General features: G+C 39.2%; 1 protein-coding gene across 1 annotated transcript in view; it reads left to right on the forward strand.

The window, feature by feature from the left end:
- LOC149127815 (uncharacterized) overlaps nt 1-22,328 on the forward strand; it is a 90,849-nt gene that overhangs the window by 15,244 nt on the left and 53,277 nt on the right. The window contains exon 3 of the mRNA XM_089327011.1: nt 4,772-4,818. Coding sequence (XP_089183137.1) covers nt 4,772-4,818 — 47 coding nt within the window. The remainder of the gene's footprint in view (nt 1-4,771; nt 4,819-22,328) is intronic.

Genomic DNA, 22,328 nt, shown 5'->3' on the forward strand with positions numbered 1-22,328 from the left:
CCTTTCTATCTTAAATTTTAACAACCTTCTCAATTAGAACTGAAGGGTTTTACCAAGGGGCCACCAAAAAATTGCCTCACATCCTCAGTGACCTAAGGACCTCCCACTAGACCTCACCTCTCATAGCTTTCCTCAGCTTCCAACACCACCATCCTAGGGATCAAACCTCCAATTGCAGTAGAATCCTAGGTGACAGCTACACCAAAACCATAGGAAGTCCCAACTTAATGTGATACTGGGAGAAAAAAGAGAAAGTTTTTAAAAAGCATCGCTTAATATGGAAGTTTCACAAAACAGTACCTGCATCTTAGCTTTATGTTGATGTGGTGGTGTTCTTGGCATCCAGAGTAATGGAATGACGATGTTAGTTAATGGTATTCTATCAAAGACAAACATAAAAAGAGCTATCAGTCAGTGTATTTTTCTCTAGTAAATATAATGTTGCAGTGCTTGCTAATTAAAGACAATCAACCCGGAAGGTGTTATACTAACTGGAAAATATTCATCTTGCTGCTTGTTGCCTTATTTCATGCAGTTCTGTGTATCATCATTATGACTTCCTCTCCCTTTCTCTAGGGAAATTTACAGCCATCACTTAGAGCTTTAATGAGCTTATATAGCTTTGCCATGGAATCAGTGACAGGGAGTATCAAAAAATCTGCATGTATTATTTTGGTAACTTGTAGCAAGAAGAAAAAAATGTCTTTTTTGGGGACCCAGTTAGGCTAATTCAACTTACCTCAACCAAGAACTGGTTTTTTTTTTCATTAAGGAGGGCATGAGCAGTTTTGTCCTATGTAAAATAGAGGGTACACCTTTTTTTATTTATTTATTTTTATTTTTTTGACAGGCAGAATGGACAATGAGAGAGAGACAGAGAGAAAGGTCTTCCTTTACCATTGGTTCACCCTCTAATGGCCGCCGCAGCCGGTGTGCTGCGGCCAGCGCACTGCCGCTGATCTGAAGCCAGGAGCCAGGTGCTCCTCCTGGTCTCCCATGTGGGTGCAGGGCCCAAGGACTTGGGCCATCCTCCACTGCACTCCCGGGCCACAGCAGAAAGCTTGACTGGAAGAGGGGCAGCCGGGATAGAATCCGGCGCCCCGACTGGGACTAGAACCTGGTGTGCCGGCGCCGCAGGTGTAGGATTAGCCTATTGAGCCACCGCGCCAGCCAGGGTGCACCTTCAAGTAGCTTTTGTAAGAACTGAAATGCGCTTGACACAAATCATTGGTATTATATCGGGGGACTCAAAAGAAGTCACAAGAGAAGCTGCCTTTGGCTTGAGCCTTTTAGAGAAATTGTGCTATCAAAATTCCCACATGAAATGCAGAATAGCAAACTCTTTTAAGGAATAAATCTCATAGAGTCAGAGCTGGTTGAAACTTTATGTATTAGTCAAGGTTCTCAAGAAAACACAGAATTGATAAGATATGAATAGAGATATATGAAGGGAGATTTATTTATGGCAAAAGAGAAGTCCCAGGGCAGCTTAACTGCAGGCTGGAGACCCTGGAATGTCAGTAGCATGGCTCAGTTCCAGTCCCAAAGCAGTGGGTGTAGTTCTCTCAGTTTGAGGCCCAAGCCCAAGTGCCAGCAAGGGGACTGCTGGCATAAGGTCCTGGACTACAAGGATCAGAATCTGATGTCCAAGGCAGGAGTCAGGCAAGTCATAGCTCTCAGAGAAGGTAACAGTGCATCTTCTGCACCTGGTTCCTCCAGATCCCTAGCCAGTTGTTGGTGCTTGCTTTCCCCAAAGCCAAATCTGCCCACCTAGTCCGCTCAGATTCACACGCTCATCCCATTTGTATACATCCTCATAGACACATTCAAAATAAGGGTCTCCCTTTTTCTGAACTGAGTATTCCTTAATCCATTCAAGTTGATGCTATAAAATCAACTATCACACTTTATGAGACTTTGTATTCAGATTTCATTGGAGTTTCCTGACATCTGAGTCTGATAGAAATGAATTTATTTTGGGATTCATAAATATTTTCAAAAACATTCTCGTATTTAAAGATTGGATTACATTAAATTACATTACATATTTAAAGATTGGATTACATTAAAAACCAAACAGAAAGTTATCTTGAAAAATCTTGAGCTCTGTAGAGTCTGGGGCCCTGTTGCATGGTGGTTATCATCTAGAGCTGTCATGTCTTCACTGTGTTCTTAACGTTCGCTAAATGTATGCAGTTCACTTGAGTAGTCTTCTAGCCCGCTGTGGACATTCAAATTTGAGACATCTGTTCTAGTTTAATTTCATCACTGTACATATTGAAATACTGACTCCTGAAAAAGATTGTCATTTGCCAATGTAACTTTCATTACATGTACATAACAGATTCTGTAAGAAACTGACTACAGTGCCTGGCACATGTGTAGTTCTCAACATGTTTTGTCTCATCGTTGGCAACAAAGGCAATAGAAGAAACACTTCTCTTACTGGCCTGCTTGTTCCTTTTTTTTTTTTTTCTATGAACATTTATCAGGCAACATTCATTTGCCAATCACTGTGCTATAGAGAACAAAATCAGATATTATGCCCACCTTTCAGGAACTTTCACTCTTTGGGGCAGTAAAAAATATAAATAAAAAAGCACACAAAATCATTTAAAATTGAAACTGTGAGAAATGCCATCGAGTAGACATATATTAGGTGATTTGAAAAAGATAGGTGAGAGAAGGCTTTTCTGATGAGAATGTGACTTTCAAACTTATAGCTGAAGGATGTGGTGAAGAATTACCCTGGGGTAGGTTGGGGGAGTGGAGTGGCAGGGAATAAGTTATACATTCCTTGCAGAGGAATAATTAGGAGCTAAGGCACTTCAGAGAGGAATCTGAAGGAAAGCATACGGGATTAAAAGAAGACTGGTGGGCTGGATTTAAGAGGGCAAGAGAGTGAAGCTGGAGAGGTAGGCTGGTTTTAATTAATTTGAAAGAATTAACATAGTCTGTCAAAGACAAAGATTTTACATCATGAATGATCCCTGTCTTTTGTTATCAAAGATATGAACCATGCATCTACTTTTTTTTTATTTGACAGGTAGAGTTGCAGACAGTGAGAGAGAGAGACAGAGAGAAAAGTCTTCCTTCCATTGGTTAACTCCCCAAATAGCCACTACGGCCAGCACTGCGCCAATCCGAAACCAGGAGCCAGGTGCTTGCTTCTTCCTGGTCTTCCTTGTGGGTGCAGGGGCCTAAGCACTTGGGCCATCCTACACTGCCTTCCTGGGCCACAGAGGAGAGCTGGAGTGGAAGAGGAGCACCGGGGCTAGAACTGGTGCCCATATGGGATGCCGGCGCCACAGGCGGAGGATTAACCAAGTGAGCCACGGTGCTGGCCCCTGCCTCTACTTTTAAAAGTAAAATACAGTTTACGTGAAGTAACTGTTTCTTACAAAGCAATGATTATTTTCACATAGCCTTATTTTAACAAATGAGTAGTTAATAACTATGCTGCTTGGTAGGAAGCTTTGGAGTTTATCCACATATAATAGTTTCATTTATGTGATGGACTTAATGATTAGGAAGAATAGCTGAGTGATTAGCATCATCTGTGAAAAAGAATTGTACTATTGTGAACTAGGTACAATTAATTTCATTTAACATATATTAAATATTGTTTTGTGGAATGAATTGTGTTTCTTGGATTATGAAAAAGATGTACAAATGACTGATTTATAAGTTTCTGTGTTTTCAGAATATATCCCAACTCTTACAGAATTACTGTTACTTTGGAATGATTTTTAAGTGGTAGTAATATTTTATTTGATTTCCCTTGTGATATTTTCTTCAAAAGCATTTTATGGAAATATTGACAAATATTTCTCAGTATTTTTCCAAGTTGGAATTACTTGGGAATAAGTATTTAAATTCTCTGTTACCTTTTTTACAGTCAGAAACTTATTTGAGTCCTAATGGTTCACCTAACCATGGTGACTCTATCTGGGGGGTGAGTAGTAATTTGGCCTATTTCGAAAATGGTCGTGTTCTGGTACTGTTTTACTTGCAACCAGTCTGGTTCAATTCCGGGAAAACAAGTCAAAGAGAATATGAAAACTCATATAGTGATAACTAAGAGATATCATTGAACAGCACTGTTGGATGTCTTTGTCTTGGCAGTTTGGTAGGTATGGATTGAGAACTGTACTGATGAGAGTTGAGTTTATTTCTTACTGGGTGATATTTTTCCTACATATCCTTATCTTACTATTCTTCTAAACAGTTTTTAATGAGACTTCTGTTGGAGGCTGTTTGGAACAGTTTAGTTCCAGAAAAATCTACATTTTCTTCCAGTATTTTCCTTTGAGCTTTCTTTTTTATCATTGCTCAATTTTTGTTTTCACCTTTGGCAAACTTTTTTTTGTTAAGATTTATTTATTTATTTGAAAGTCAGAGTTACAGAGATGCAGAGTCAGAGGGAGAGAAAGAGAGAAAGTCTTTCATCAACTGGTTCAATCTCCAAATGGCCCACAACAGTCAGAACTGTGCCAATCCGAAGCCAGGAGCCAGGAGCTTCTTCCATGTCTCCCATGTGGGCAAGGGGCCTAAAGGCTTGTGCCATCTTTTACTGCTTTCCCAGAACATAGCTGAGAGCTTGATCAGAAGTGGAGCAGCCGAAACTCAAACTGGTGCCCATATGAGATGCTAGCACTGCAGGTGGTGACTTTACCCACTATGCCACAGCACCAGTCCCTCTGCATACTTTTGAACATATTCAGATCAGTTGACCAGTGTAACATGTTTTTCTCTTTCTTATTTCTTCTAGGGAGAGTAGTTACTAGAGAAATAGATCCCAGTCTACAAACAACAGAGGTAAGTTAAATATATGTGTATTAATTTCTCTATAAATGAGAATAAACAAGATATGGTTAGAAGTATAATCATATGAATAATTAAATCTTTATACTTCAAATATTTATTCACATTACTTATATTTTTTATCTGTAACATTTTTAGTAAGGAAAACAATTTTCTATTTAATGCATATTTAATGTAGTATCTTTCTAGATGTTGTAAAGGCAAAAAACATAAGTTTGAATTTGTTTTGAGACTTCCTGTGAAATAAACCCAGATGCACGGCTTTGATATACAAGCTAATAGTATTGGGCTTAAAGAATTTGCTATAGTTTAAATAGTTTTTTATATTACAGCATTACTCAGTGATAGTGCTTATTGATGACTCTGCTGGGGGTCAAGTAATTCAAATTGAATGTAGTTACATTAAATAAAACAATAAATCATTACATTAAGTACAGGCAGTGCTTTGTCTGTGCAGGTTGTGTATCTGTAGATTGAATAAAATGAGGGTCAAAAATAGTTTTTAAAAATTACAGAGGTGAGGCCAGTGCTGCGGCTCAGTAGGCTAATCCTCTGCCTTGTGGAGCCGGCACACCGGGTTCTAGTCCCGGTCGGGGCGCCGGATTCTGTCCCGGTTGCCCCTCTTCCAGTCCAGCTCTCTGCTGTGGCCAGGGAGTGCAGTGGAGGATGACCCAAGTGCTTGGGCCCTGCCCCCGTATGGGAGACCAGGATAAGCACCAGGCTCCTGCCTACGGATCAGCGCAGTGCGCTGGCCGCGGCGGCCATTGAAGAGTGAACCAACCAACGGCAAAAGGAAGAACTTTTCTCTGTCTCTCTCTCTCACTGTCCACTCAGCCTGTCCAAAAAAAAAAAAAAAAAAATTACAGAGGTGAAGCCGGTGCTGTAGCACAGTAGGTTAAGCTGCCACCTCTAGTTCCAGTATCCCATATGTGCACCAGTTCAAGGACTGGCTGCCCTACTTCCTATCCAACTCCCTGTTAATGTACCTGGGAAAGCAGCTGAAGATGACCCTAGTCCTTGGGCCCCTGCCACCCAAGTAGGAGACCCAGAAGAAACTCCTGCACTCCTGGCTTCAGCATGGCCCACCCCTGGTAGTTGGAGCCATTTGGGGAGTGAACCAATGGATAGATTTCTCTTTCTCTGTCTGTCCTTTTCTCTCTCTCTCATTTTCAAATGAATAAATAAATCTTTTTTTTTAATTTTTTTTTATTTTTTTATTTTTTTGACAGGCAGAGTGGACAGTGAGAGAGAGAGACAGAGAGAAAGGTCTTCCTTTGCCGTTGGTTCACCCTCCAATGGCCACCACGGCCGGCGCGCTGCAGCCGGCGCACCACGCTGATCCGATGGCAGGAGCCAGGAGCCAGGTGCTTTTCCTGGTCTCCCATGGGGTGCAGGGCCCAAGCACCTGGGCCATCCTCCACTGCACTCCCTGGCCACAGCAGAGGGCTGGCCTGGAAGAGGGGCAACCGGGACAGAATCCGGCGCCCCGACCGGGACTAGAACCCGGTGTGCCGGCGCCGCTAGGCAGAGGATTAGCCTAGTGAGCCGCGGCACCGGCTAAATGAATAAATAAATCTTTAAAAAAACTACAGCTATACTAAACATGTAGATGTTTTTCTTGATATTATTCCCTAAATAATGCAGTATAATGACTATTTATATTGTATTAGATATTATAAGTAATCTAGAGATGATCTAAAGTACATGAGAAGATATAAGTTATATGCAAAAATAACAATTTTATATAAGGATATCCATATGTTTGGGTATCCTTGCCTGGTTATGGAACCAATCCCCAGAGATAACAAGTGGTAACATTATAACTTGTAAAAATATAGAATATTTTTAACCAAAGGCTTTGTTTAATTTATATGAACTTTTAAAATATACTACAAGTTATATTGCTTTTATACAGAGCATAACTTTTCTAATGATATTTCTTTTTTTTAAAAGGTTTATTTTTATTTATTTGAAAGACAGAGTTACAAATAGAGATAGAGCCATACAGAGAGAGAGAGAGAGAGAGGTCTTCCGTCTGATGGTTCACTCCCCAAATGGCCCCAATAGCCAGAGCTGAGCTAATCCAAAGCCAGTAGCCAGGAGCTTCTTCTGGGTCTCCCACACAGGTACAGGGACCCAAGGACGTGGGCCATCTTCTGCTTTTCCAGGCCATAGCACAGAGCTGGATCAGAAGTGGAGCAGCCAAGACTCGAATGGGCACCCATGTGGGATGCCTGCCCTGCATGCCAGGGCTTTAACCCACTGCAACGCAGTGCCAACCCCTCTAATGATATTTCAATAAAATTATTTTTCTAGAAGGCTCTAGTGTGGGGTTTCATAAATGAGTGAGACAGATCATGGACATCTTCACCTGAAGAGTGTGCCCTGGATTGCTTTGGCCAGCACTTTCTATTAGAGGGTATCAGCAAGTCTACAAGCTAGCTGGCACATAGGCACAGTTGATGTACAACTTTAGGTGGGAAAGGAATCCAGTCTGGTGATCCATGACTGGGAACAGAACTGTGGTGTAAATCTTCAAAGACAGGTCCATTCAAATGCTCCTGCAATTAACATCCATTCAGCCCCCTGCTGTCTAGGCTGCCACATTCCTTTAGGGGCAGCTTATGCCCCCCCATTGCCTATTTTGATGAAGATCAGAAACTGTAGCCTTTCCTCTAATTTCATGGCAGTTTCCTGCCTTGAGACACACTCAAGCAGCAGCATCTACTATAGGTCCAAAATTATGCAAGTGGCTGTTACAGATGTAAAATCCTTATGTTGAGTTGAGAGTGTCCAATTAGATATAAACAGTGCCCCAGGTTGGCAGTGTGCTAGTTGGCTGGATAAGCTGGCTCCATAAACTGGTTTACATAAGATTCCTACAAGTTCTAGGATACCTTTAAATGTATAGTGACCAGAATATTGAGAAAAATAGAATATAAGAATCAGAAGATGAAGATCATATGGTGTACTAACTTTTTTAAAAAGATATACTCATTTTATTTGTATGTTAGAATTGTAGAGAGAGAGATCTTCTATCTGCTGGTTCACTCTCCATATGGCTGCAACAGCCAGGGCTGGCCAGGCCAAACCAGGAGCCTGGGGCTTCATCTGGGCCCCCCACATTGGTGCAGGGGCCTAAGCATTTGAGCATCTTCTGCTGCTTTCCCAGGCACACCAGCAGGGAGACGGATTGAAAGTGGAGCAGCCATGACTTGAACCAGCACCCATATGGGATGCCAGAGCCTCAGGTGGCAGCCTTACCCTCTGTGCCATAGCGTTGGCTCATGGTATAGTGGTTTTTACAGTGTAGTATAGAGAATAATAATTATATGAAGACTTTCTTAAAAATGCGGACCCTTGGGCCTTAGCTCAAATACTAATCGATATCTTTGGGGATAAAGGTGAGGAAGTAATGAAGGATGCAAGAGCTTCATGACTAAATTTTATGTAAGGCTTTGTGTGCCTTTGTAGTACTAGTTAAATACAAACTTGAGCAAGTTAACTTCTCTGTACCACAGCTTCCATGAAATAAGATTAAACAATACATAAGAAATTCTCAAATTCTCAACTGTGTTGGCTTTATAAAATTAGTTTTGAGGGCTGAGACTGTGTTATAGTAGGTTGAGCCTCCACCTGCGGTGCTAGCATACCATATGGGTGATCCTTCGAGTCCCGACTGGTCCACTTCCAAGCCAGCTCCCTGCTAAGGTACCTGGGAAATCAGTGGAAGATGGCCCAAGTGCTTGACTCCTGCACCCACAAGGGAGAACTGGGGGAAGTTCCTGGCTTCTGGCTTCAGCCTGGCCCAGCCCTTGCCATTGTGGCCATTTGGGGAGTGAGCCAGCAGATGGAAGACATCTCTGTTTCTCCCTTTCTGTTTTCACTCTGGCTCTCAAATAAATAAATAATTTTTTTAAAAATTAATTCTTGCTTATTTTCTAGTGATCGTTACCATAAATTTACTAAATTTATTGTGTCATATATGTATATTAAAGATTTATTTATTTATTTGAAGGTCAAAGTTACACAGAGAGGGAAGGGGAGGCAGAGAGAGAGAGAGTTCTTCCATCCACCTGTTTATTCCCTAGTTGGCTGCTACAGCTGGAGCTGTGCGGATGTGAAACTAGGAGCCAGGAGCTTCTTCCAGGTCTCCCACGCAGGTGCAGAGACCCAAGGACTTGGGCCATCTTCCACTGTCTTAGCAGAGAGCTGGATTGGAAGTGGAGCATCCAGAACTTGACCCAGGGCACAAATGGGATGCTGGCACTGTAGGCGGTGGCCTTACCCGCTATGCCACAGCAGCCCCCCACCACTGTGTCATATAGTTTTAATTCACATGTATTTTCTAGATTTCCACAAAAGACTGTACAATGTTCAATGATGACTTACATTAATTGTAAATAAGAGGCTACTACTCTGGAATTTAGCCCTTTTTAGCATTCATGAAACCACAGAAGATCCTTTGAAAAAATAATATATATATATTTCAATTAGTTTTATATAGTTGAATAAAAAGGTTATGTGAAGTTTATAAAGTAGAACTATATAAACTGGCTTATTATTCTGCCGATTAGACTTTGGCATTGGGATTCTGAATACAGATAGTCTAATTATAAAGCTTACTCTTTAGTCACTCTACAATATTACTTTTTTAAGTATACTATTTTAGGGTCTGATATTGTGGCATAGTGTAAAGCCTGTTCCACTTTTGATCCAGCTCTCTGCTAATGGCCTTGGAAAAGCAGTGGAAGAAGGCTCAGGTGCTACCTGTGTGGGAGAGTGGGATGAAACTGGCCCAGCCCTGGTCATTGCAGCCATTCAGAGAGTGAATCAATGGATAGAAGATCTCTCTCTTTGTGTCTCCCTCTCTTTCTCTCTGACCTTAAAAAAAAAAAAAAGTACTATTTTAAGAACCTTATGCGCCGGTGCCGTAGCTCACTAGGCTAATCCTCTGCCTTGCGGCGCTGGCACACCGGGTTCTAGTCCCGGTCGGGGCGCCAGATTCTTTCCCGGTTGCCCCTCTTCCAGGCCAGCTCTGTGCTGTGGCCAGGGAGTGCAGTGGAGGATGACCCAAGTGCTTGTGCCCTGCACCCCATGGGAGACCAGGATGAGCACCTGGCTCCTGCCATTGGATCAGCGCGGTGTGCCGGCCGCAGCGCGCTGGCCGTGGCGGCCATTGGAGGGTGAACCAACGGCAAAGGAAGACCTTTCCCTCTGTTTCTCTCTCTCTCTGTCCACTCTGCCTGTCCAAAAAAAAAAAAAAAAAAAAAAAAAAACAACTTATGCAAGATTCAGTTGTGAAGCCATCTAGTTCTGGACATTTCTTTTTTGGAAGTTTTAAATTATTTCTTCTTCAATCTCTTTGTTAATGATCTGTTAGAGCTTTCTATTTCATGATTCAATTTTATTAGATTATATAGGAACTTATCCTTTTCCTCTACCAAGCATAGGAAACCTTTTCCCTGCCAAGGGCCATTTGGATATATATGATGTCATTCACAGACCATACAAAATTTTCAACTTAAAAATTAGGCACCTGTAGATTTTTTGAATTTTGAGTTCCACCTGAGGCTGCCTTGGCAGGGCCAGACCAAATGATTTTACGTCTCTCATTAGGCCCATGGGCAGGATGTTTACCACTCCTGCTAGGCTATCCAATGTGTTGGCTTAAACTTGTTCATAATAGCCCCTTATGATTTTTATTTCTAAGGCATCTGTTGTAAAGTTTTTACTTTCAATTCTGATTTGATTGGATTCTTCTCTCTTTTTCTTAATCTATTAAGGGCTATGTTGGGTTACTTTTTCAGAGCAGTAACTCTTGATTTTATTTACTTCATGTGTTTTTTCTGTTCTCAATTTCATTTATTTTTTTTTCTGATCTATATTTTTCCATCCTTTTGCTAATCTTTGGTTAATTTTGGATGTGTTTGCTTCTTGAAGCATGTGTTAGACTATTAATTGAGGATCTTTTTTCCTTTTTAATGTAGGTATATATTGTTATGAATTTTCCTCATGGACCTACATTGGCTGTATCCCGTGAGTTTTGATATGTTGTCTTTACATTGTCATTTATTCAAGACATTTTATTTTTTAAATTACCATTTTATTTTTTGACCCATTGATTACTCAGGAGCATCTTGTTTAATTTCTAGTTATTAGTGAATTTCTCAAAATTCCTTTTGCTATTGACTTCTAGTTTCATACTGTTGTGGTAAAAATACAACATGAGATATGATTTTGATCTTTTTGAATTTGTTAAATTTTGTGTGTGTGTGTGGAGGCCTGTGTGATGGCACAGAGGGTAAAGTCACTGCCTGTGATGTCAGCATATTATACATAACACAGTCCTGGTTTAAGCTCAGTCTGTTCCACTTTCTGTTCAGCTGCCTGCTAATGTGCCTGTTAGGGCAGCTGGGAATGAATCAAGTGCTTGGGCCCCTGCAATCCATGTGGAAGAACCAAATGGAATTCCAGGCTTCTGGCTTTGTCTTGGCCCAGTCCCAGCTGTTGCAGACATTTGGGAAATGAACCAGAAGATGGAATATTTTTTTTTCTCTCTGTCTCTCCCTCTTTCTGATTACTTTTGATATATTTAATGTCTGGCTTCCTTGTACCCATCAATAAACAAACCAACTGAACTTTTCTAGGCTAATTGAAGACAATGTTTAGTAAAACTGTACTGAATTCATTTGTTTTCTTATTGGTGAGTGTAGCAGTATGGTAAATTTTTAGAGGTCTCTACTTCAGAACTGAGTGAGCAAGATATTTATTAACTTCATTTGCTTGCTGATATATTTAGGTGAGCTAGTGGAGTTCATTCAGGGGGCCACAGTAGATAGCATCACATACATATGAAATGGGATTTGGAGCATGTATTTAGAGACTGCAGTTTCCCACGATTCTAACCAACAGTTTTGGTATCAATTTAATACCATAGAAGATATTCATCTTTTTGTATTTCTGCATAGAGAACCTAAAGTTTTTATTTTTGAAATTTCAATGCTCCCCATAGTAGAGCTTCACCTGCCCTATTTAATACAGTAGTACAAAAATTGGCATGTGTTCAAAATTATGTCTTCATCCTCCTTAAGAACACAAAGAAATAGTTTCTTTAACCAGTCTACTGTTGATGGTCATTTGGGTTGATTCCAGGTCTTAGCTATTGTGAATTGAGCTGCAATAAACATTTAGGTGCATACAGCTTTTTTGTTTGCCGATTTGATTTCCTTTGGGTAAATTCCAAGGAGTGGGATGGCTGGGTTGTATGGTAGGGTTATATTCAGGTTTCTGAAGAATCTCCAGACTGACTTCACTAGTGGCTTTACCAGTTTGCATTCCCACCAACAGAGGGTTAGTGTCCCTTTTTCCCCACATCTTGCCAGCATCATTTGTTGGTAGATTTCTGTATGTGAGCCATTCTAACCCAGGTGAGGTGAAACCTCATTGTGGTTTTGATTTGCATTTCCCTGATGACTAGTGATCTTGAACATTTTTTCATGTGTCTGTTGGCCATTTGGATTTTCTCTTTTGAAAAATGTCTACTGAGGTCCTTGACCCATCCCTTAAGTGGGTTGTTCATTTTGTTTTTGTGGAGCTTCTTGATCTCTTTGTAGATTGGTTATTAAGGCTTTATCTGTTGCATAGTTTGCAAATATTTTTTCCCATTCTGTCGGTTGCCTCTTCACTTTCCTGACTGAAATTATGGGACATGTACTCTATAGAATACTATATAGCAGTAAAAAAAAAAAAAAAAAACAAAAAAAAAAACAAAGAAATCCTGTCATTTACAACAAAATGGAGGAATCTGGAAAACATCATGCTGAGTGAAATAAGCCAGCCACAAAGGGAAAAATACCATATGTTCTCCCTGATTAATAACAACCTACCAAGCACCAAAAAGGAAACCTGTTGAACTGAAATGGACACTATGAGAAACAGTGACTTGAACAGCCCTTGTCCTGAATGTTGATGAACAACTTAATACTTTATCCCTTTTAGTATTTTTTGTTCTACTTAATACCATTGGTTGAACTCTTTAATTAACACACAGTTATTCTTAGGTCTTTAAATTTAACTGAAAAGTGATCCTTGTTAAATATAAGTTTGGGAATAAGAGAGGGAGAAGATGTACAATTTGGGACATGCTCAAGCTGACTTGCCCCAAACAGTAGAGTTAGAAATGTGCCAGGGGACTCCAATTCAATCCCATCAAGGTGGCATGTACCAATGCCATCTCACTAGTCAGATCTGGCTGATCTGAGATGGCATTGGTACATGCCACCTTGATGGGATTGAATTGGAATCCCCTGGTACCTTTCTAACTCTACTGTTTGGGGCAAGTTAGATTGAGCATGTCCCAAATTATACATCTTCTCCCTCTCTTATTCCCACTCTTATATTTAACAGGGATCACTTTTCAGTTTAGTCTCAACACTTAAGAATAACTGTGTATTGATTACAGAATTCAACCAAAAGTATTAAGTAGAACAAACAAACAAGCAAATACTAAGAGGGATAATGTATTAAGTTGTTCATCAACAGTCAGGGCAAGGGCTGATCAAGTCACCGTTTCTCATAGTGTTCATTTCACTTTAACAGGTTTCCTTTTTGGTGCTTGGTTAGTTGTCACCGATCAGGGAGAACATATGATATTTGTCCCTTTGGGACTGGCTTATTTCACTCAGCATAATGTTTTCCAGATTCCTAACAGGTTTTTCATATGAGTTGAAGGCACCCGGGTACTTGAGCCATAACCATCTACCTCCTAGAGTGCACATTAGAAGGAAGCTAGAATGAAAGCAGGGCCAGGACCTGAATCCAGACTCTTCAAAATGAGATGCTGGTGTCCAAACAACATCTTAACTTCCACAACAAACGCATGCCTCCCAAATATCATTGATTATCCAAGATATTTTTTGGTAATTGCCTTGGTATTTTAAATAATGATTATGGTAATCGAAGATTGGAGACAATTCATGATTTAAAAAATTAAATGATATTTTCTCTTCTAGTATATTAGGAAGTCATGAGATATTTTTAAAATAAACTCTGTGTAAGCTTTCTATACATATATACATAAACTTTTGCATATGTAATATCTGCATCATCTCAGTATAATTATAGTAATTCTGTTTTCTTTGCCTGATCAATCAACTATCAAGGTATACATAACAGCCTATCCATTTTACTCTGTATTTTTATTATTCCAATGTTTTTCTTCATTATCATTTTTTCTCTTTCCTTCTTAATTAAGTTCCACAAATATTTATTATTTAAAGCTATCCTTTAAAGGATTTAGGGAGGAGAGGGCATATGACACAGCAGTTAGGATGCTGCTTGGGTTGCTCACATCTTATGATGGAGTGCTTGGTTCAAGTCACAGCTCCTCTAGCTTCCTGGTAATGTGCAACCTAGGAGGCAGCAGATGATGACTCAAGTACTTGGGTCCCTGCTACTCATGTGGGAGACCTTGATTGAGTTCCAGGCTTATAGCTTTTGTCTGGCCCATCCCTGGCTGTTGCAAGCATATGGGGAGTGAACTAGCAGATGGAAGATTCATATTCTCCCTCTCCTTCTCCCTCCTCCTCCCCCCCCTCCCCATCTCTCTCCCTCCCTTTTAAATAAAGTTAAAATAAATAAAATGTTCAAAAAGGAGTTCTGGGAATTTGAAGTCTCTTGCCCATTGGCTATTGGTTTCTTTCAATTTTTTCCCCCTCTTTCCTCCTTGCTACCTCTCTCCCCTCCAGGATTGAATATCACACACACAGATAAACAATTATAGAGTGATCATACTAAAGTTTGTGTATATGTTTCTTGGAATCTTTAATTCTGGGTAGGAAATCCTAACTCTCTATCGGTTGCTTCACAGCCTGCAAAATGGTACAATTTGTTCCTGTGGCACCATCTTATGGTAAAAACCAGCGCTGAATGATGCTGCTTTTGCTCTGGATGGCTGCAGCAATAGCATGGGTCATTTTTCTTCCAAGGAGTACTGTTGATTTGTTGGGACTTTCTCACTGATACCTAGTTCCCAGGGAATTGAAGTTTCAGAATAATGATTCTTAATCTTTTTTAGATCTGATGGAATCTATACCGTCTTTCTAAAAATGTACATACACACACACACACACACACGCACACATGCACAATCTATATAGCTTCAGAGGTTTATCAAGCCACCAGGAATATAGATTTATGTATCTAAGAATAACTACATCATTCAGAGAAGCCACTCAGATGTTTGTTCCTTTATAAATAGGCATTTCTAAGCACAAGTTAAATATGAGCACAAATACTCATACTATAAAATATGATCTAAAGATATAAATGGCATGTTTGGAGCCCAAAAAAAGCACAATGTGTTTTAATAACATTCAGTTATATATAACAGAAGTAAGATCTTTCTGCCCCAGTTAACTGGTTTTTAACTGTCTTAAGACATGTACCTCATGGTGATTTACAAGGTTACTGATGTTTCTTTTTCTTTATATTAAGAAAAAAATTCACAGCTTAAACTTAAAATACCACATAATGATAGAAGTTTGGGTCATCCTAAGTCATCCTGGTTCTAAGGAACAAAATAAATATACTCATTATTATTGTACACTCAGGAAAAGAATTAGAATCCCTATTCTCTTAGGTATTTTGTTGAGTCTTTGTCAAAAATGGAGTGTAAATTTTGTCCCCTTTGCACATCTTCAATCAATAGTACCACCCTTCTGGATCACAGTTGAGCTTGTTTGTATAATATGATCACTTATAAATATGGTAGATGTCAAAATTCTTACATACATGCACACAAATATGGCTGCTACAGACATAGGGCAAGAGAACTATTGCTTTTTCCTTCTGATTTTGTATTTTGAGTAAATATAGTCAAATTAGAACCATTTGTTCTAATTGGCTTCCACAAATTGATGAATTTCATAAGATAAGCTAATACTATGATGACTTACAAGAATGAATGGTTTTGTTGGTTTTGCTTTGTTTCCTTTTCTTTTCCAAAGTGATTTTCAATCAAACTTATATGTAATAATAGCTGTTACATAGATATAAAATACCACAAATTGAACATGACCACAAATTGAACATGAGCTTCCTAACTTATTCATACCTGACTGACTTACATCCGCTGTCTTTATGGGAGATCCATCTGGCCTGACTTAGGTGAAAAATGGTATAGAATACTATAAAACAATACTTACAGACATAAACTATTAGAAATACCAGTTGTGCCTGGTTGCTCCTCTTCCAGTCCAGCTCTCTGCTGTGGCCCAGGAGTGCATTAGAGCATGGCCTAAGTCCTTGGGCCCTGCACCCACATAGGAGACCAGGAGGAGCACCTGGCTCCTGGCTTTGGATCAGTGCGGTGTGCCCGCTGCAGCATGCCAGCCGCAGTGGCCGTTGGGGAGTGAACCAACGGAAAAGGAAGACCTTTCTCTCTGTCTCTCTCACTGTCCACTCTGCCTGTCAAAAAAAAAAAAAAAAGAAGAAGAAGAAGAAGAAGAAGAAAAGAAATACCAGTTGTGAAGATTAAAATCATCGAACTTCCTATTCATGGGTTAGCTAAAGCAATTGGAAAGGTGCCTCATTGACATCCAATAAATCATCTATTTCTGTAATTCTATGTGCCACACTTAGGCTATTATATATAATATATATAATATATTATAATATAATATATATTATACAATATATAATATAATAAAATATTATTATATAATATTTTATTATATCATATAATTTTTATAAATATATTTTATTATATAATATAATTATATAATAATTATATATCTTATTATAATATATTATTAATTATATATAATTAATATTAATCAATTAATTAATATAATTAATATATAATTAATATTATATAATTATATAACATATAATTATATTATAATATATTATATATAATTATATTATATAATATATTATATATAATATAATAATATTAAGTATTACATATTTTATATTAACTGTGAAAAGCCAAATCAGCCACACATAAAATTCTTTTAGGAGTTCTCTAGTGTTTTTGCTATTTTGAAAGAGAAATAATTAACAGGCAACACAGCATATGAAATTTAAAGTTTTAAGTTTAGTTATTAAAGCAAGCGAATTTGTATAGATTTAAACACAGGATTGATTTTGTTTCACGTGAGAAATCAGTGTTAAAGATTAATTTGCATGAGTATTTACTTGCTATAAGACCAACTAGCAGGCTCCCAGCTTTCTAATCTTTAACTGCATGTTTATTTTGTTTTATTGGTGACCAAATTTTAGATAATCGAGCCTGCATTGTGGAACAGCAGTTTAAGCCACTGTTCACAATGCTGTAATTCCCTATTGGAGCAATGAATCCTGGCTGTTTCACTTCTGATCCAGCTTCTTGCTAAAGATCCTGGAAAGGCAGCAAGAAGGTGGTCCAAATACTTGGATCTCTACCACCCACGTGGAAAATCTAAATGGAGTTCCAGGCTCTTGGATTTGACCTGACCCAGCCTGGGCTGTTGCAACCATTTAGGGAGTAAAGCAGTAGAGAGAAGATCTTTTTCTCTCTGTGTCTCTCTCCCTCTTGCTCACTCTCTCTGTCAGTCTGCTTTTTAAAGAAATGAAATAAATCTTTAAGAAAACAAATATTAGGTAATCATTTCCATGTTTTTTGCCACTTGAGAATAAAAATAGAATTTAAAATTGTGCCATTTATGTCTCCTACAGTTTCAAAAAAAATGAGCAAAGCAAAGATTCTATCTTCTTCCGAGATGGGATTAGGCAAATTGATTTTGTACTTTCCTATGTTGATGACTTAAGGGAAGATGCAGAAATAAAAGCGGTAAGTGCCTATGTGAGAAACACAAGAATAACAAAAAGAAGTATATTCTATATTTTGATGTGGATATTCACATTGAATTACGTTGTAAAAAGTCAGAGACTTCCGAAGTGTTATTGAAAGCTGAAACTGAGTGAAAAGACTACAAAATAGGCAGCCGAGTAATGAATGTGTGATGCCAATTAAATTTACTGGATGTTTTAGAGACAAAGTCCTTTTACTTCTCCTCCAAGAAGCTGAGGTATTTTAGACAGCTCACATTAGATATTAAGTGTGGCCACCAAATTGCGGGAGTTTTTGAAAATAATAAAAATCTTTTCAGTGAAAATACTATTTTGAAATTGTAGGATGAATTTATCCAATCTGCAGTGGACTTTGTATTATATTGTAATTATGATCCTATTTTATTTTCATTATGGCAATTGACACTTTCAAAGCTGATATTCTTTGTTCACTTTTATTTATTTTTTAGAAAGCTTTTACTTAATAAATATTAATTTCATAGGTACAGCTTTAGGAATTCTTCCCCATACCCACCCTCACACTTCCACTCCCATCCCACCTTCTGCTCCATCTCCCATTCCATTCTTCATTAAGATTCATGTTTAATTATCTTTTTATACAGAAGACCAACTCTTTACTAAGTAAAGATTTCAACAGACACAGACACACAAAGTATAAATACTGTTTGAAGACAAGTTTTACTGTTAATTATCATAGAACAGCTCATTAAGGACAGAGGTCCTACATGGGGAGCAAGTGCATGGTGACTCTTGTTGATTTAACAATTGAAACTCTTATTCATGATGTCAGTGATCACCTGATGCTCTTATGAGCCGCCAAGGCTATGGAAGCCTCTTGAGTCCACAAACTCCATCAGTATTTAGACAGGGCCATAATCAAATGGAAGTTCTATCCTCCCTTTGGAGAAAGGTACCTCTTCTTTGACGGACCCTTCTTTCCACTGGGATCTCACTCATAGAGATCCTTCATGTAGATCATTCTTTGCCAGAGTGTATTGGCTTTCCATGCCTGAAATGCTTTCATGGGCTTTTTAGCCAGATCTGAATGCCTTAAGGGCTGATTCTGAGGCCAGAGTGATGTTTAGGGTGTTTGTCATTCTCTGAGTCTGCTGTGTGGCCTGCTTCCCATGTTGCATCGTTCTCTCCTTTTTAATTCCACCTGTTGTTATTAGCAGACACTTGGTCTTATTTATGTGATTTTTTTGACACTTATTCCTATATATATGTTACACGCTTAAAATGATCGCTTTAACTAGTAAGATGGCATTAGCACCCACTTTAATGGAATTAGGAGTCCCATGGCAAAATTTTTAGCTTTACCCTTAGGGGTAAGTCCGAGGGAACGTCTGCCGAACTGTACATCTCCTCCCTCTCTTATTTGGGCTCTTATTTTTTACTGTGATCAATTTTCAATTGGATTTAAAGACTTATGAGTAATTCTGTGTTAAGTAAAGTGTTCAACCAATGATATTAAGTAGAAAAAGAAAAGAGTAAAAAAACTAAAATAATAAACTGATCCTCTAAACTCAAGACAAGGGCTATTCAAATATTTGTTCCTCATAGTGTAAATTTCACTCCTAGATGTTTCCTTTTAGGTGCTCTACTAGTTGTCACAGATCAGGGGGAACATATGATATTTGTCTGTTTGGGACTGGTTTATTTCACTAAGTATGATTTTTTCAGATTCATCAATTTTGTTGCCAATGTCCGGATTTCATTTTTTTTTTACCACTATGTAGTATTCCATTAGTACATATCCCATAATTTCTTTATCCAGTCTTCTGTTGACTGGCATTTAGGTTGATTCCATGTTTTAGCTATCGTGAATTGAGCTGCAATAAACATGGAGCTGCAGATAGCTCTTTTATTTGCCGATTTTATTTCCTTTGGGAAAATTACAAAGGGTGGGATGGCTGGGTCCTATGGTAGGACTATATTCAGATTTCTGACATACCTCCAAATTGTCTTCCATGCTAGCTTTACCAGTTTTCATTCCCACCAACAGTGGATTAGGGTACCTTTTTCCCTACATCCTCACCAGCATTTGTTGTTTGTTGATTTCTGTGTGAAAGCCATTCTAGCTGGGGTGAGGTGAAAACTCATTGTGGTTTTGATTTGCATTTCCCTGATGGTTAGTGATCCTGAACATTTTTGCATGTGTCTGTTGGCCATTTGGATTTCCTCTTTGAAAAATGTCTGTTTAATGGGGCCGGCACTGTGGCAGAGCAGGTAAACACCCCGGCCTGAAGTGCTGGCATCCCATATGGGTGCGTGTTCTAGTCCCGGCTGCTCCTCTTCCAATGCAGCTCTCTGCTGTGGCCTAGGATAGCAGTAGAAGATGGCCCAAGTCCTTGGGCCCCTGCACCCATGTGGGAGACCCGAAAGAAGCTGCTGGCTCCTGGCTTCAGATCAGTGCCGCTCTGGGCATTGCGGCCATCTGGAGAGTAAACCATTGGATGGAAGATCACTCTCTATCTGCCTCTCTGCCTCTCTTCTCTCTGTATATCCCTGACTTTTGAATAAATAAATAATTCTTAAAAAAAAAGAAAAATGTCTGTCTAAGTCCTTGGCCCTTCTCTTAAGTGGGTTGTTTGTTTTGTTGTTGTGGAGTTTTTGATCTCTTTTTAGATTCTGAATATTAATCCTTTATCAGTTGCATAGTTTGTGAATAATTTCTCCCATTCTGTCATTTGCCTCTTCACTTTCCTGACTGTTCCTTTTGCCTTTCAGAAACTTCTCAATTTGATGTAATCCTAATTGTTAATTTTGGCTTTGGCTGCCTGTGCCTCTCGGGTCTTTTCCAAGAAGTCTTTGTGCCAATATCTTGCAGGAATTCTCCAATGTTCTCTAATAATTTGATGGTGTTAGGACGTAGGCTTAGATCTTTAATCCATGTTGAGTGAATATTTGTGTAAGGTGTAAGGTAGGGGTCTTGCTTCATTCTTCTGCATGTGGGAATCTAGTTTTCCCAGCACCATTTGTAGAATAGACTGTCCTTACTCCAGGAATTGGTTTTAGCTCCTTGATCAAATATTATAAGTTGGCTGTAGATGTTTGGATTGATTTCTGCTCTGTTCCATTGGTTTATCCATCTGTTTTTGTACAAGTCCCAGGCTGTTTTGATTATAACTGCCCTGTAGTATGTCTTAAAATCTGGTATTGTGATGCTTCCGGCTTTGATTTGTTGTGTAAAATTGCTTTAGCTATTCGAGGTCTCCTGTGTCTCCATATGAATTTCAGCACCATTTTTTCTAAATCTGAGAAGAATGTCTTTGGTGTTTTGATTGATATCACATTGAATCTGTACCTTGCTTTTGGGAGATTGGACATTTTGATGATATTCATTCCTCCAATCCATGAACATGGAAGAATTTTCCATTTTTCTTTTTGTGTCTTCTTCTATTTCTTTAAGGTTTTGTAATTCTCATTGTAGAGATCTTTAACTTCATTGGGTAAGTTTATTCCAAAGTATTTGATGGTTTTTGTAACTATTGTGAATGTGATTAATCTTGAAGTTCATTCTCAGCTGTGGCATTGTCTGTGTATACAAAGGCTGTTCATTTTTGTATACTGATTTTATATCTTGCTACTTTACTAAACTCTTCTATGAGTTCCAATAGCCTCTTAGTGGAGTTTTTGTATCCTCTATATAAAGAATCATGTCTTATGCAAAGAGGGATAGTTTGACTTCCTTCTTCCCAATTTGCATCCCTTTGATTTCATTTTCTTGCCTAATGGATCTGGCAAAAAACTTCTAGTACTATATTGAATAGCAGTAGTGAGAGTTGCCATCCCTGTCTGGTACCAGATCTCACTGGGAATGCTTCCAACGTTTCCCCATTTAATAGAATGTTGGCTGTGGGTTTTGTCGCTCCCCCTCTTCGTGGAGGAACGACACAGGACCCTGCGCTGTTCTTTCGTCTGCTCGGCCCTCCCCGGGTTTGCTGCTGGTTCTTCCCGGGTTGGCTACTATCCCTTCCACCTCCGTGGAAGGGCAGTTCCCCCTGGCCACATTCCCCACTTCCGCAGGGGAGCGGCACACCGCCGGCCGGCTTTCTCGGGGGGCTGCACAGGTGTTCCCTCAGATGTTCCCCTTAGATGTTCCCCTTAGATGTTCCTGGTGCATGCCGTCTCTCTCCTCCTTTATAGTCCTCCTCCGCCAATCCTAACTCGGCTGCCCACACGCCGAGTACGCTGCTCTCCAATCAGGAGCAAGTCCTACAGTTTATTGATTGAACTGGAGGCAGCTGTGCAGAAGCTGTTTACTTCTCTCCCAGCGCCATATTGTGGGAGAGCAGATGCATAGAATAAGTCTTAATTCCAGTAACTTAGTCCAGTCCGGATTGCTCCCCACAGGTTTTTCATAAATTGCTTTGATTGTATTGAGGAATGTTATTTCTATACCCAATTTGCTTAGAGTTTTCATCATGAAAGGAAATTGTATTTTGTCAAATGCTTACTCTGCATCTGTTGAGATAATCATGTGGGGTTTTTCTTTTTCAGCAGTTTGTTAATGTGGTGTATCACATTGATTGATTTGCGAATGTTGAATCATCCCCGCATACCAGGGATAAATCCCATTTGGTCTGGGTGGGTGATCTTTTCATGTGTTGTTGGATTTGATTGGCTAGAATTTTGTTGAGGATTTT

This window comes from Oryctolagus cuniculus, chromosome 2, assembly GCF_051225735.1.
Source record: "Oryctolagus cuniculus isolate XC-2025 breed Fujian yellow rabbit chromosome 2, ASM5122573v1, whole genome shotgun sequence".
NCBI classification, from domain to species: domain Eukaryota; kingdom Metazoa; phylum Chordata; class Mammalia; order Lagomorpha; family Leporidae; genus Oryctolagus; species Oryctolagus cuniculus.